Below are 13,240 nucleotides of genomic sequence, written 5' to 3' on the forward strand. Positions count from 1 at the left end.
GACTCTGTGCTTTTGTCCTCTGCAAAGCTCCATCCACCCCAGCCCCCCAACTCAACCCTAACCAACTTCCCCTCCCCTTATAAAGTATATACCACTTCTGTGCATTCAACCAGTTTCGGATCTATTCCCAGGTGTTGCATGTAGGAGTTTTACTCGGTTGTAAGTACACCTGAGCAGAAATGTTTTTCTCTCCTCTCCTCTCTAGCCAACCAGAGGATGACGCTGGAACCAAGTAGGAAGTGGAGGGGAGGGAGAACAAAACAAATAACTCGACAAGTAAAATAAAGTTGCTCAAAAACAGCTTCCAATCTCTTTTTAATATAAGGGGAAGGGGAGCACAATCGGATTTCCGTTGGGATGCATGCGTTTGAGAGCGAAGAGTGATGTTTGAAGATAACCCCTTGCAGTGCGTTGCCAATGGGTGCACTGGGGAGCCGCTGTGCTACATATACAGGGCAGTCCAGTGGGAGCTGACACTTTGCTCACAAGCTTATCCTGAGCTGAACGTGTCGCCGGGGGGTGTAAACGGCAACGCGGACGACAATGTCGGAAAATCTCCCCGTGATTGACTATGTGTTAATCTACGAATATGAGGTTGGACGCAGTGATCCTTATGCCGCGCAGAGGATGGAGTTTCTGAGAGAGGTGCAGAACACCGGGCTGCAGTTAGAGCTCAATATATCCAGGGAGGACTGGGAGATAGAAGCGGAGACTCAGCGGAAAGTAGCCAAAGACAAGTATCGAATTGTTAAAATCTATGCTCCCTTTGAGCTCTTAAGCCAAACAGCTGAGAGGATGAGATTGAAGATGCCTTTGGCAGAGGTAGAGTTACACTGACCTTTTAGTGAAATATTAGCTGCATTAGACGGGAGGGTTGCCATGTCAGCCTGTCTCCAAATTTAACTTTATTTCTAATTGTTGGAACCATGCTCCAGCTTTAATCAACTCCCGCTTGTTAGAAACGTGTTTCTCTGTGGGAGGGGAAATGATATTGTTGGAGAAATATGTAAAGCTTGAGGCTGGGCTGCTCCTAAACTGCAATGTCTTTAGTTTAAGTGTTCTTCATCATTTGGGAGGATTAATTATTTCACCTGAGTTAAAGACAATTTTGTGGAGATGCTCAAATTTTAAATTGGAGTGACAAATTACATTGCAGGGAACAAAAGTTACAATTCATAACTATCAGGCAGCATCTGCAGAGAGGGAAACAAAGTTAATGCTTCAGGTCGGAGACCTTTTGACCTTCTCATGAGAATTGATCAATCGGAAACTATAACTTTGTTTCAGTCTCCACAAGTACCGCCTGACCTGTTGGTAGCAGGTTCTGCTTTTATCATCAATATTGATATGCTGGTTTATTACCTTTCAACACGTTAAATAGCCCAATTTTTCAATTGGTAACGTGCTTCCCTCAACGGGGAAGCATCAGGTTAGGGAATTAACTGAATTAATTTTGAGGGTATACCTGTATTAGGACGGAATCCCAATGTTACCAATTTAGATATAACTAAAGGAGAATTCCATTGATGACGATGTGCAGTGCTTTTAATTAATGCCTCATAGCCCTTTACAGGCAATTAAGTATTTTAAGCGTATTCAAGTTGTAATGTTGGAAATGTGGCAACTATTTATGAACAAAAACTCCCAAATGTTACCTCGCTTTCTTTCCACAGATACTGTCAGGCATGCTGAGTTCCTCTGACAATTTCTGTTTCAGTTTTGTGATTTTTAAAAAAATTTTAATTTAAAGTGAAATATTGCCCAATATTTCTCCCACCCTCAAAATAGTGCTATGAGATCTTTGTTGAAAAATGTGTTGCTGGAAAAGCACAGCAGGTCAGGCAGCATCCAAGGAACAGGAGAATCGACATTTCGGGCATAAGCCCTTCTTCTGCCCGAAACGTCTATTCTCCTGCTCCTTGGATGCTGCCTGACCTGCTGCGCTTTTCCAGCAACACATTTTTTTTTCAGCTCTGATCTCTAGCATCTGCAGTCCTCACTTTCTCCTGTGAGATTTTTGTGTCTGTCTAAGCAGGCAAATGGGTTCGCTGTTTAATGCCCCATCCAAAAGAGAGCACCTTCAATGCTGGCATTTCCTCTGAAATGCACAGGTGTGCCAACCTTGATTTTTGTGTCTGATCCCTGGTGAAAGTCTTGAAATTTGGAACTTTGCTTCAGAGGACAACAACAATTGAGACGTGGTTGCTGTTATGAGTGAAAATTCTTTGTGGTGATTACCTCTTTCATTGCAAAGCTTCTGGGCAAACACAGACGTTCAAGTTATTTATTTTGCATACCGTTTTTTAGGATGAGTTTGTGTTGAGTGGCTCTTCATTGAGCTCCTGGATATGGCAAGGTGTGCACTTTATTCTGCAATAGTGGTACAAAGTAGATGAAGCCGCCGGTCTTGCCAAAAGTGAATTGGTTTGCTTTTAACGAAAAAAAGAGTAAATTGACTCTAAGAAGAATATCTGAAATGTTTGCAGAGAAAATAGACAACTAAATCCCTGAGTAAATATAATTTTACAAAATTTAAGTCCTCTCCTCTCCAATTCCTCAATTGCAACTCGGTTTCTTAGCACAAGGAAAGGATTAACCACGTCTGCAATCTAATCTCATCGCTAGAAAATGGTTAAGTAATCTAGTGACCTAGATCTGTTTTATCGGCCTACCAACTCCCTTCAGTTCTACGCTTGAATTTAGTTTATTTTTTAAAAAGTGAGGATTGTTTGATCAATTGTTTATGTGCCAACTCAGAGTATGCTGCACAGAAGCCTGTCTAAAGTATAGGTTTTGCATCTATTGAACCCTCAGCTCGAAGCATTATCTCATTTTGAGAAGAGCTGGGTGGCAGCAGACTACAGTATGTTTCTTTTGTTCACAATCAATGTTAAAGCAATTCAAAATTAAATTGCCATGCTTCCTTCCTCTCCCCATGTCTGTGTGGGTTTCCCCCAGGTGCTCCGGTTTCCTCCCACAGTTCAAAGATGTGCGGGCCAGGTGAATTGGCCATGCTAAATTGCCCATAGTGTTGGGTGCATTAGTCAGAGGGAAGTGGGTCTGGTTGGGTTCCTCTTCGGAGGGTCGGTGTGGACTTGTTGGGCCGAAGGGCTTGTTTCCACACTGTAGGGAATCTAATCTAATCTCTGTAGCCCTGTATTTTCTATTTTATCAAAGTGTATTTTTTTTTCTTCTTGAAAGCAACAGTATGCATAGTCTTAAGTACTTGTGCCAAAAATTTCCCTGCGATATAACAACCCATTTTGATTTTAAATTCATCACATAAGGAAAGATTTTACAAAGTATATTCCTTAACTTTTTCTTTTTCAAAACCCCTCTATTTTAATTCTGGTTTCCTCGCTATAGGAAAGCTGTTGTTAAACTTGAGAGGTTTCAGAAAAGATTTATAAGGATGCCACCAGGGTTAGAGGGTTTGAACCCCAGCCTATTCAGCCTCTCCCTGTAGCTGTTTCTCTGGAGCATCGGAGGCAGAGGGATGACCTTTTATGAATCTTATAAAATCATGAGGCATGGATAGGGTGAACAGTCAAGGTCTTTTCTCCAGGGTAGTGGGGTCCAACACTAAAGGCGTAGACTTAAGGTAAGAGTGGAAAGATTTTTAAAAGGGACCTTTTTCACACAGAGGGTGTTGCGTACTTGGAGTGAACGGCCAGAAGAAGTGGCGGCTGGTACAATTACAACATTTAAAAGGCATCTGGTTGGATATGTGAATAGAAAGGGTTTAGAGGGATATGGGCCAAATGCTTGCAAATGCGCGTCGATGAATTTAGGGTATCTGGTCAGCATGGGCGAGTTGGACAAAGGGTCTGTTTCTGACTCTAAATAGTCTCCACCTGCATTTTGCAACAAATTTTGTTTAAACTTTATCTTGGTTTCCCATAGGCTGTTTCCACGTTTAGTAATTTTAGACACCAGTTTATGGAAAACAATGCAAGTAAACATATTCTGAAATAGATTTTTGCCATCTTTTCCAGCTAAACACTGTGCAGGAGTATGACTCATGTGAATTCAGAAGCTAAGAATTGTGGATGGTGGAAATCCTGAAATAAAAACAGTGCCAAAAATGCACAGCAGAATTTCTTTGCACAGATGCTGCTGAGAATTTCTAGCATTTTTTGAGTTTGTAACTCTCAGGAATTGTTAGTGCTCTTATCAGTCTTTATATTTGCTCATTGGCTGTTCTAGTGCACAATTAATGAAGAAATGCTGAGTGATACACTATTGATTTTTGCTAATATTTGAAATTGCAGGAAGTTCGTCATCTGTTTTGTTTTAAAAAGAAGTAAACTTCTCTCATAAACATCTGGGTATCATTGACAAAAGCAGCATTTGATGCCCATCCCTAATTGTCCTAGAATTGGGAGTAATTTGCTCAGTCATTTCAGAGGGCATTTTAAGAGTTAACTAAATCACTGTTGGTCTGGAGTCACAGGTAGACTAGGCATTTGTCCTTGGAAAAAATGTTAGTGATAAAGAGAGACTTTTACAACAATAATAGTTGTCATGGCAAACCTTACTGAGACCAATCTTGTAGTCCAGTTTATTAACTGAGTTAAAATTGCACCAGGTGCTGTAGTGGGATTTGATCCTGTATGCAGTGTATTAGCTTGGGCTATACAAAGTTTAAAAATCACACAACAACAGGTTTATTTGGAAGCACTAGCTTTCTGAGTGCTGCTCCTTCGCGGGTGATTGTGGAAAATAAGATTAGAAGACGCAGAATTTATAGCAAAAGTTTCCACTGTGATGTAACTGAAATTATGTATTGAAAAAGACCTGGATTGTTTCATCTTTCATCTTTTAGAATGACCATGTTGGGATCAGTCCTTTCATGTGTAAATTGCAAAACTTTTTTTTTAAAAAAAAAGTTACATTCTCAAGTGCACTTTAACAATTGGTGTCATGTTGGCCCAGATAAGGTTATTGAAGGTAACCTGTGTGAGGCTGCCTATGCCCTAATGGTCAGACTGATTCTAACGTAAAAAACAGATTTACAGAATCTTGCATGGATTCCTGCAGTTTTTGAGGAAAGTAAAATGTGATTCTGCATGCACAAATTCACCCCATAAACTTGTGTATGTGGGTGTGTGTGCATGTGGGAGGGAGGGGGTGATTTGAGTAAGAGTAAGAGGGTGTGTATGTGTGGGAGTGGGTGTGTGTTTGTAGTGTAATGGAGTCACCTTTGAACATGAACCCAAGGTCCCGGATGAGGCCATCCCCATGGGTACCGAACTTGGCTATCAGCCTCTTTGTGGCCACTTTTTTCCTTGTTGCCCATCCTGAAGTCTGCTTTGGAGGACGGTCACCCAAAGGTCTGAGGTTGACTATCCCAGACCGCTGAAGTGTTCTCCAACTGGGAGGGTGATTGTTCTGCAGTGTCCATTCATCCGTTGCCGTAGCCTCTGTTTGGTCTCGCCAATGTACCATACTTCAGGGCATCCTTGCCTGCAGCATATGGGATAGACAACTTTGGCTGAGTCACAAGAGTACCTGCCACATAAGTGGTGGGAGGTGTCCCCACGTGTAATGGTGGTATCCGTGTCAACATTCCGACACTTCATGCAGCGTCTAACGTGACACGATTGTATGGTATTGTCCTGAAAGCGGGCAGTTTGCTACGAACAATGATCTGTTTGAGGTTTGGTGGCTGTTTAAAGGCGAAAAGTGGAGGTGTAGGGAAGGTCTTGGTGAGGTGCTCATCCTCATTGATAATGTGTTACAGGCTGTGAAGAACATGTCATAGCTTTTTGGCTCCTAGGAAGTACTGGACAATGAAGGGAATCCAGTCGGTTGCAGCTCATGTCTGTCTCCTGAGGAGGTCATTACAGTTCCTCGCTGTGGCATATCAGAATTAGTTGTACATTGTAACCCGTTCTCATGAGCGCATCCCTGAATATGTCCAAATGCATCAAGTTCCTCCTCATCTGAACAGATCCTGTGTATGCATAGGGCTTATCCATAGAGGATAGCTGTTTTAATATATTTCAAGTGGAAGCTGGAGAAGTGTAGCATTGTGAGGTTATCTGTGGGTTTGCAGTGGAGTGTGATGCTGAGGTGCTCATCCTTGATGGAGATGCATGTGTCCAAGAATGAGACAGACAGTAGAGAGTTGTCCATTGTGAGTTTGATCGTGGGATGAAACTTCTTGATATCACTGTAGTTTTTTCAGTGACTCCACTCCATGGGTCCAGAGGAAGAAAATGCCGTCAATGTACCTGGTGTATAATGTTGGCTAGAGGTCCTGTGTAGAGAAGAAGTCTTGTTCGAACATGTGCATGAAGATGTTGGCATATTGGCATGCAAATTTGATCCCCATTGCTGTTCCATGTGTCTGGATGAAGAACTGGTTGTCAAAAGTGATCAAGGTTAAAACGGATGAGTTGTAGGATGGTGCTGTGAGATTGGCATTTGTTGGTGTTGAGTATTGAGGCCGTTGCCACAATGCCATTATTGTGGGGGATGCTGGTGTAGAGTGCTGAAACATCCATTGTGACGAGGAATGTTCCTGGTTCGACTGATCTCTGGGTGCTGAGGTTCTGTAAGAAATTTGTGGTGTCACGACAGAAGCTGGGGGTCCACATACAATGGGTTTCAAGATGCCTTCAACATAGCCAGAAAGGTTCTCACACAGGGTCCCATTGCCTGATACGATGGGATGTCCTGGTGTGTTGGCTTTGTGTATCTTCAGAAGGCAGTAGAAGTCACCTACGTGAGAAATACGTGGGATGAATGTGTGTAGGGACCTCTGAAGAACTGGGTTCAAAGTCCTGATCAATGTGTTTTTAGTTCATGGGTGTGCTGCTTGGTTGGATCAGCCAGTAGTTGCCTGTAGTATTCCTGGTTGTTCAGTTTTCGGTACACTTCCTTGCAGTAATCTGTTCTATTCTGAATGACGATGGCTCCTCCTTTTATCTGCTGCTTTGTTGACAATGTTGTGATTGGTTTTGAGAGCATGGATGGCATTATGTCATGATTGAGTGATGTTTTGCTCTACCTTGTGGGTACAGCTGATGAATCTGGTATTTATATATTTCCTGACGGTTTGAGCATTTATGTCAAGCTCAGGGCAGCGGTCCTGCAGTGGGGTCCAAGTTGACTCTTGTCACTCCTTAACAGATCCCTGTGATGACTGTTCAAATTTGTCGGTGGGCTCATTGGGATCACTGTTGGCATCTTGAAAGAATTCCCAGAGTCTCATTTGTCTGATGAATTCCTCTGTCTGTTGTAAGAACCATGGGGTCCACGTTGGTGATGGGGCAGAAATTGTGACCCCTGCTAAGGACTTCAATCTCTTCCAGTTAAAGGGTGTGGTCCAATAAGTTGATTGACTTCCCTGTGATGATGATATTATCCACTGTGGTGCCAGAGTAGGCTTGGCTACTGCTAGTGGTGATGCCAAGTTTCTCCAGTTTCTTGTTCTTGGTGTAGTCGTGTAGTTTTGTCGCCTTGTCTGTTTGGCAATGTTCCATAACTGTACAGCTATGAGTGCAGCCTGAGTGTGGACTCCATTTTAATTTTAAGGTTGTGGCACCTGCTGGAGAGTTGGTGCACGAGATGATTGAGGAGTTTGCACACACACACATGTATAAGTTTGTGGGGTGAATTTGTACTTGCAGAATTATATTTTCTTTGCTCAAAAACTGCAGGAATCCATGTAAGATTCTGAAAATAGTTTTTTTTAGATTAGAATCAGTCTGACCACTGTGGCACAGACAACCTCACAGGGAGTTAACATCTTCAATACCTTATCTGGGTCGACATAACACCAATTGTTGAAGTGCACTTGAGAATGTAACTTTTTAAAAAAAAGTTTTGTGACTTACATATGAAAGAACTGAAACTAACATGGTCATTCTAAAAGATGAGAGACTGAACAAACAATCTGGGTTTTTTCAATATATAATTTCATTTACATCACACTGGAAACTTTTGTTATAAATTCTGTGTTTTACAATCTTATTCTCCACAATCACCTGATGAAGGAGCAGTGCTCTGAAAGCTAGTGTTTCCAAATAAACCTGTTGGAACCTGGTGTTATGTGATTTTAAAAAAAATTTTGCACCCCCCCAGTCCAACACCGGCATCTCCAAATTTTAGCTTGGGCTGCATCACTAATCCATTGGCATTACCACTATCCCACCTCGTCCTTTGACATTTGAGACCTAATGTACTTTACAGTCTTATGGGCAGAGCAAAATCCCTCATATCTTTGCTGTTCTTCCTACTTTTTTTTTTGACATGCAGTTTTAAGAAAAAATGCTTGTTATTCACTTCATAAAATGTGCATTTCACTGGCTGGCCCAGCATCTATCACCCATCCCAGATGCCTTTTGAGAAGGTGATGATTAGCTGCCTTCTTGAACCCACTGCAATCCATTCGCTGTAAGTAGACCCATAAGGCTGTTAGAGGGGGAGTTGGTTCAAAGAAAGGAAACAGTGGGTATGTATACATAAGCATTTCTTAGATTGAAGATGAGTCAAAAGTGGTGTTCCACAGGGATCAATGTTGAGATGCTTGCTTTTGCTGATTTCACGTAAATGATTTGGAGATGGATGTTGAGGTGAAAAAAATCTCAATTTGCAATGTTACTAAATTAGGGAGAATAGTGAATGGTGAAGATGGTGCTTAGTGACTTCAGAGGGACACTGACAAATTGGCCAAATGGACAGACACCTAGTAAATGAAATTCATTACAGAGAAATGAGGTAATGCACTTTGGTAGAAGAAACATGGAGAGATAATACAGGCTCAATGGTACAACTTGGTAGGGAGTGCAGAATCAGAGAGACCCTATGATTCATGCGTATAATTCTCAGAAGCTGACCAGGCAAGTTGTTAAGAAGGCTTGGAGGATCCTTGCTTTTACACTCGATGCTTTCTCTTTATAAATCCAAGGAAGTGATGCTGCACCTCTGCAAATCATTGGTCAGATTACATTTGGAGTATTGTGTTCAGTTCTGGGCACCTTTTTTAACTGAAGTCCTGAACAGAGTGCTAAGGAGGTTTACTATAATAATACAGGAATGAGGGATTATAGGTATAGGCAATATCAGAGAAATTGGGCTTATTCTTCTTGGAGCAGAGAAGATTGAGGTGACCTTTTTATTGAGATGCCTGAATGGATCATAATTTTGAACAGGGTGAAGAAGGATATTCTGTTTCCAGTAACTAGGGGTCACAATTTCAATACTGTCAAGCAAGAGAGGTAGGAGTGAGATGGGGAAGGGTGTCTTTATTCTGTGTTAGGGTTTGGAATGCACTGCCTGGGAGAGTGTGGAGGCAGATTCCATAGGAGGGTTTGAAAAAGCTGGATGTATATTTGAAAGTGATAATTTTAAGAGGGCTATAGCGATAAGGTTAGAGAATGGGACTAGCTATGTTGCTGTTTTTGGGGCCAGTATGGATGGGCTAAATGGCCTCCTTCTGTTCTGTAAAGCTCTATGATTCTGCTTTGACCTAACAACAACAGTGATATATTTCCAACGCTAGGTGGTGTCTTGCTTGGAGGGGAAATTGTAGTGCTATTCCCATGCATCTGCTGCTGCCTTTTTGCCCTTGAAGTAGCTTTGGGTATGGAAGGTGCTGTCTAAGGAGCTTTGGTGAATTTCTGCAGTGTATCTTTGAGGTATACGCTGCTGCTGGGTGCCAGTGGTAGAAGTAATAAATGTTTCTGGATGTGCTGCTTTGTCCTGGATAGTGTCAACCTTGATGTTGTTGGAATTTCACCCTGCATCCAACTAGGCAAGTGGGGAGTACTCGATCACACTCTGACTTGTGCCTTGCAGATAGTAAGCAGGCTTTGGAGAGTCAGGAAGTGAATTACTCGTTACAGTATTCCTAGCCCCTGTCCTGCTCGAGTAGCCAGTGTTTTTATATATTCAGTTTCTGGTCAGTCTTCGCTGCCAAGTTGTGAGAGTGGCTGATTCGGTGATGGTAATGCTCTTGACTCTCAAGGCACACTGGTAGATTCTTTCTGTTAGAAATAGCCATTGTCTGGCTTTTGTGCAGTGCAAGTGTTACATGTCAGTCCAAACTTGCATATTGTCAAAATGCAGCAACAACTGAACGTGAATTGCTTCAATCAGCGAAACTATTTACATATTTGCCTGTGATTTTGGCTTTTTTTTGTCTTTCCTTTTGCTGTGTTCCTATCTTTTTGTAATCGCCCTGTACTTCAAACTGAAAGGCTTCTCAAATTGTCAGCTTTGTTTTCTCCACAGATACAATGTGACTGTGTCAGGAAAGGCAGATAACAAAGAAAAATATTTTGATCTGACTTCTGTTAAGCTGCCTATGGGTTTTAGCATGGAAGGAACTATGTCTCCATGGATTTAGTAATGGATATGTCTATAACAAATTTTCTCAACATATTTCTAAAACAAGGACTGAGATGGCCCCACCTTTCCATTTTCGTGCTGGATGTGGGGTTAGACTTGCTGTTTTACTGAATAGTATCTTCTGCGCAATAGGTAATGCATCTTTATTTTGAGACTTTTTGGCACAAGTTCTGCCCAAAATTATATGGACTATGGGGTGAATATCTGTGGGAATTAAGAGGAAGTGAATTGTCTGGCAAAAGCCTGTCAGTTTGTGCCACATTCCTGGTAGATTTTTGCACTACTTTTGATTTTAAATGAACAATTCCTTTTAGTGTCTCCCAAAAGATTATGACCATAGTTTTGCTCCTTTTTGTAATAATTGCCAAAGGATATACCTCACAGGTTGACAATCCTGAAATAGCTAATGGGCAGTTGTTTTGTTCTGTTCCAAGGGTGTTGATGTGAAATTGCCTGGGCGCTTACAGAGATTCATGGCTCGTTTCGCAACTGAAGTCGTGGTCAACTTTATCAGTGCACACTATGAACACAACAAAAGGCATCTATTCCGAGGATGTGAAAATGAGGAAACATTTTTTCGCCCTGCCCTGCGATCTCTAATTGTAATTAGAATTTTATGATGCATTCTTAATTTTGGGAGTATGTTTCAGAAGAGTTATCTATTACTTATTAAATTTTAATTTTCTAGCAAATGTATGCTAATTAGTCAAATTGCAAATGCAATGAACCTCATACAAACCAGTCCGCCTCCATTAATTGGAGTGATGGATGTAACTTTAACCTAGCCTGAAAGCTAATTTGGAGCATCCAAATGTTCATACTTTGGTCTGCACATCTGACTAGATATTCAAAGCAGTGTCAGCATGTATATTTTTTAGCAAATTTGTTTGTTGTTTTTATCAAGACACAATGAATCAGACCATTTTCTTTAACTCATTTGCCATATAGAGATCATAAAATATTTAGTGTCTTGTAGATTTGGAAAAAACATGGGTTTCCAGTCTTTTAATAGCCTACACTCCGTACATTTGGACAGGCTGCTTCCACAGCTCAAAACTACCCAGGATTCAGCTTGTGTTGTAATTTAAATGAACAGGCCTTTGTATAGGTTATGATGTGGAGTACAAATGAGTTTAAAATTTGTGAAATGAGAGCCTTGGGATGTGGCAAAGGTGTGCCTGAGCTTTCTACAGTAAAGGTACTAAGATTAGGAACAGATCCATTTTATAATGTAGAAATAACATTAGTCTTGTACACTTGGCTGTTTTTCATTGCTGTCCCTGACAAGATTAATGTCAAATGAAAGTCTATTTGAAAAATTAATATGAAGAAGGGCATGGTTTAAATTAACTTCTTTCTATTTTGCTCTGTAGGTTCACTACATCCTCACAAACATACCCATAGATATTAAGGCTGCTGATGCAGGAGGTAACTCTAGCTTTAACAAACAATTGTTATTATCTATATGCTTTAAATTTTTGTTCATACAGGTTGTTCTGCTATGAAGCACACTTCGTCAGCATGAACTGGCTATAATGTGGTTGAATTGTGGATGTTGTTTGGATAACGCAGATTTTTTTACTCAATGGGTATAACAATTTTCTATAGCACAAGGTCACGGAGGAACACAAGTGTTGCACTATAGCAGAGCGACCTGTATTTGTGATCCATGCTGTTCTAACTTGAAGTACTCGGATATTAAATTTTGTTCTATAATTACTGTTAAGGTAAACATTATTTTACAGATGCTAACAATTAAGGAGGAAATACTTGTGAAACTCATTAGTGATTGCATGTAATCAGCACAGTCTCGATGCACTCTGCACTGTTTGCTCTGAACTGAAACAGGTTAAAGATTTTGTTGTAGCAACAAGTGTGATCAGGATCTTTTAGTTCAAGGTGTACAACCTGTTCATTCTTAATGATGTAAGGACGTGCTGCAGTCATGTTTTTGGGCTCTTTACCTGCAAACCTTATCAGGAAAATCTAAGTGTTGTCATTGTTGAAATATAGTTAGCTAAGTTTTTATGTAGAGCTGAAAATGTGTTGCTGGTTAAAGCACAGCAGGTTAGGCAGCATCCAAGGAACAGGAAATTCAACATTTTGGGCCAGAGCCCTTCATCAGGAATGAGGAGAGGGTGCCAGGCAGGCTCGGATAAAAGGTAGGGAGGAGGGACTTGGGGGAGGGGCGATGGAGATGTGATAGGTGGAAGGAGGTCAAGGTGAGGGTGATAGGCCGGAGTGGGGTGGGGGCGGAGAGGTCAGGAAGAGGATTGCAGGTTAGGAGGGCGGTGCTGAGTTCAAGGGAATCGACTGAGACAAGGTGGGGGGAGGGGAAGTTTGAGAACGTGGCTGAAGAGCTTCTGTGCAGAGGAGATGACCTGGGGGGTGCAGTGAGAGAGAGACACACTGAAATCCTTGTAGAGGGAGGAAGGGAGCTTCTTCAAGGAAGGCATCTTTGCAAGAGGATTCGCCGTAGGTTAAAATCTTCAAGTAAAAAGTGAGGTCTGCAGATGCTGGAGATCAGAGCTGAAAATGTGTTGCTGGTTAAAGCACAGCAGGTTAGGCAGCATCCAAGGAACAGGAAATTCGACGTTTCAGGCCAGAGCCCTTCATCAGGAATGAGGAGAGGGTGCCAGGCAGGCTAAGTGAACTCAGACAACACGACGGTTGGAGGAAGAGCGCCTCATCTTCCACCTGGGAACCCTCCAGCCACAAGGGATGAACTCGGATGTTTCCAAACAGACCCCACCACCAGGGATATATTTCCCTCCCCTCCCCTATCAGCATTCTGCAAAGACCACTCCCTTCGTGACTCCCTCGTCAGGTCCACACCCCCCACCAACCCAACCTCCACTACCGGCACCTTCCCCTGCAACCG

The 13,240-nt window shown here is 41.8% G+C and overlaps 1 protein-coding gene across 1 annotated transcript in view; it reads left to right on the plus strand.

Annotated features, from left to right (window-relative positions):
• Positions 1-491: 491 nt before the first annotated feature.
• LOC132816945 (anoctamin-7-like) overlaps positions 492-13,240 on the plus strand; it is a 71,235-nt gene continuing 58,486 nt past the window's right edge. The window contains exons 1-3 of the mRNA XM_060826968.1: positions 492-822; positions 10,794-10,961; positions 11,733-11,787. Coding sequence (XP_060682951.1) covers positions 544-822; positions 10,794-10,961; positions 11,733-11,787 — 502 coding nt within the window. The 5' untranslated portion in view covers positions 492-543. The remainder of the gene's footprint in view (positions 823-10,793; positions 10,962-11,732; positions 11,788-13,240) is intronic.

Source organism: Hemiscyllium ocellatum, chromosome 6 (assembly GCF_020745735.1).
Source record: "Hemiscyllium ocellatum isolate sHemOce1 chromosome 6, sHemOce1.pat.X.cur, whole genome shotgun sequence".
NCBI lineage: Eukaryota > Metazoa > Chordata > Chondrichthyes > Orectolobiformes > Hemiscylliidae > Hemiscyllium > Hemiscyllium ocellatum.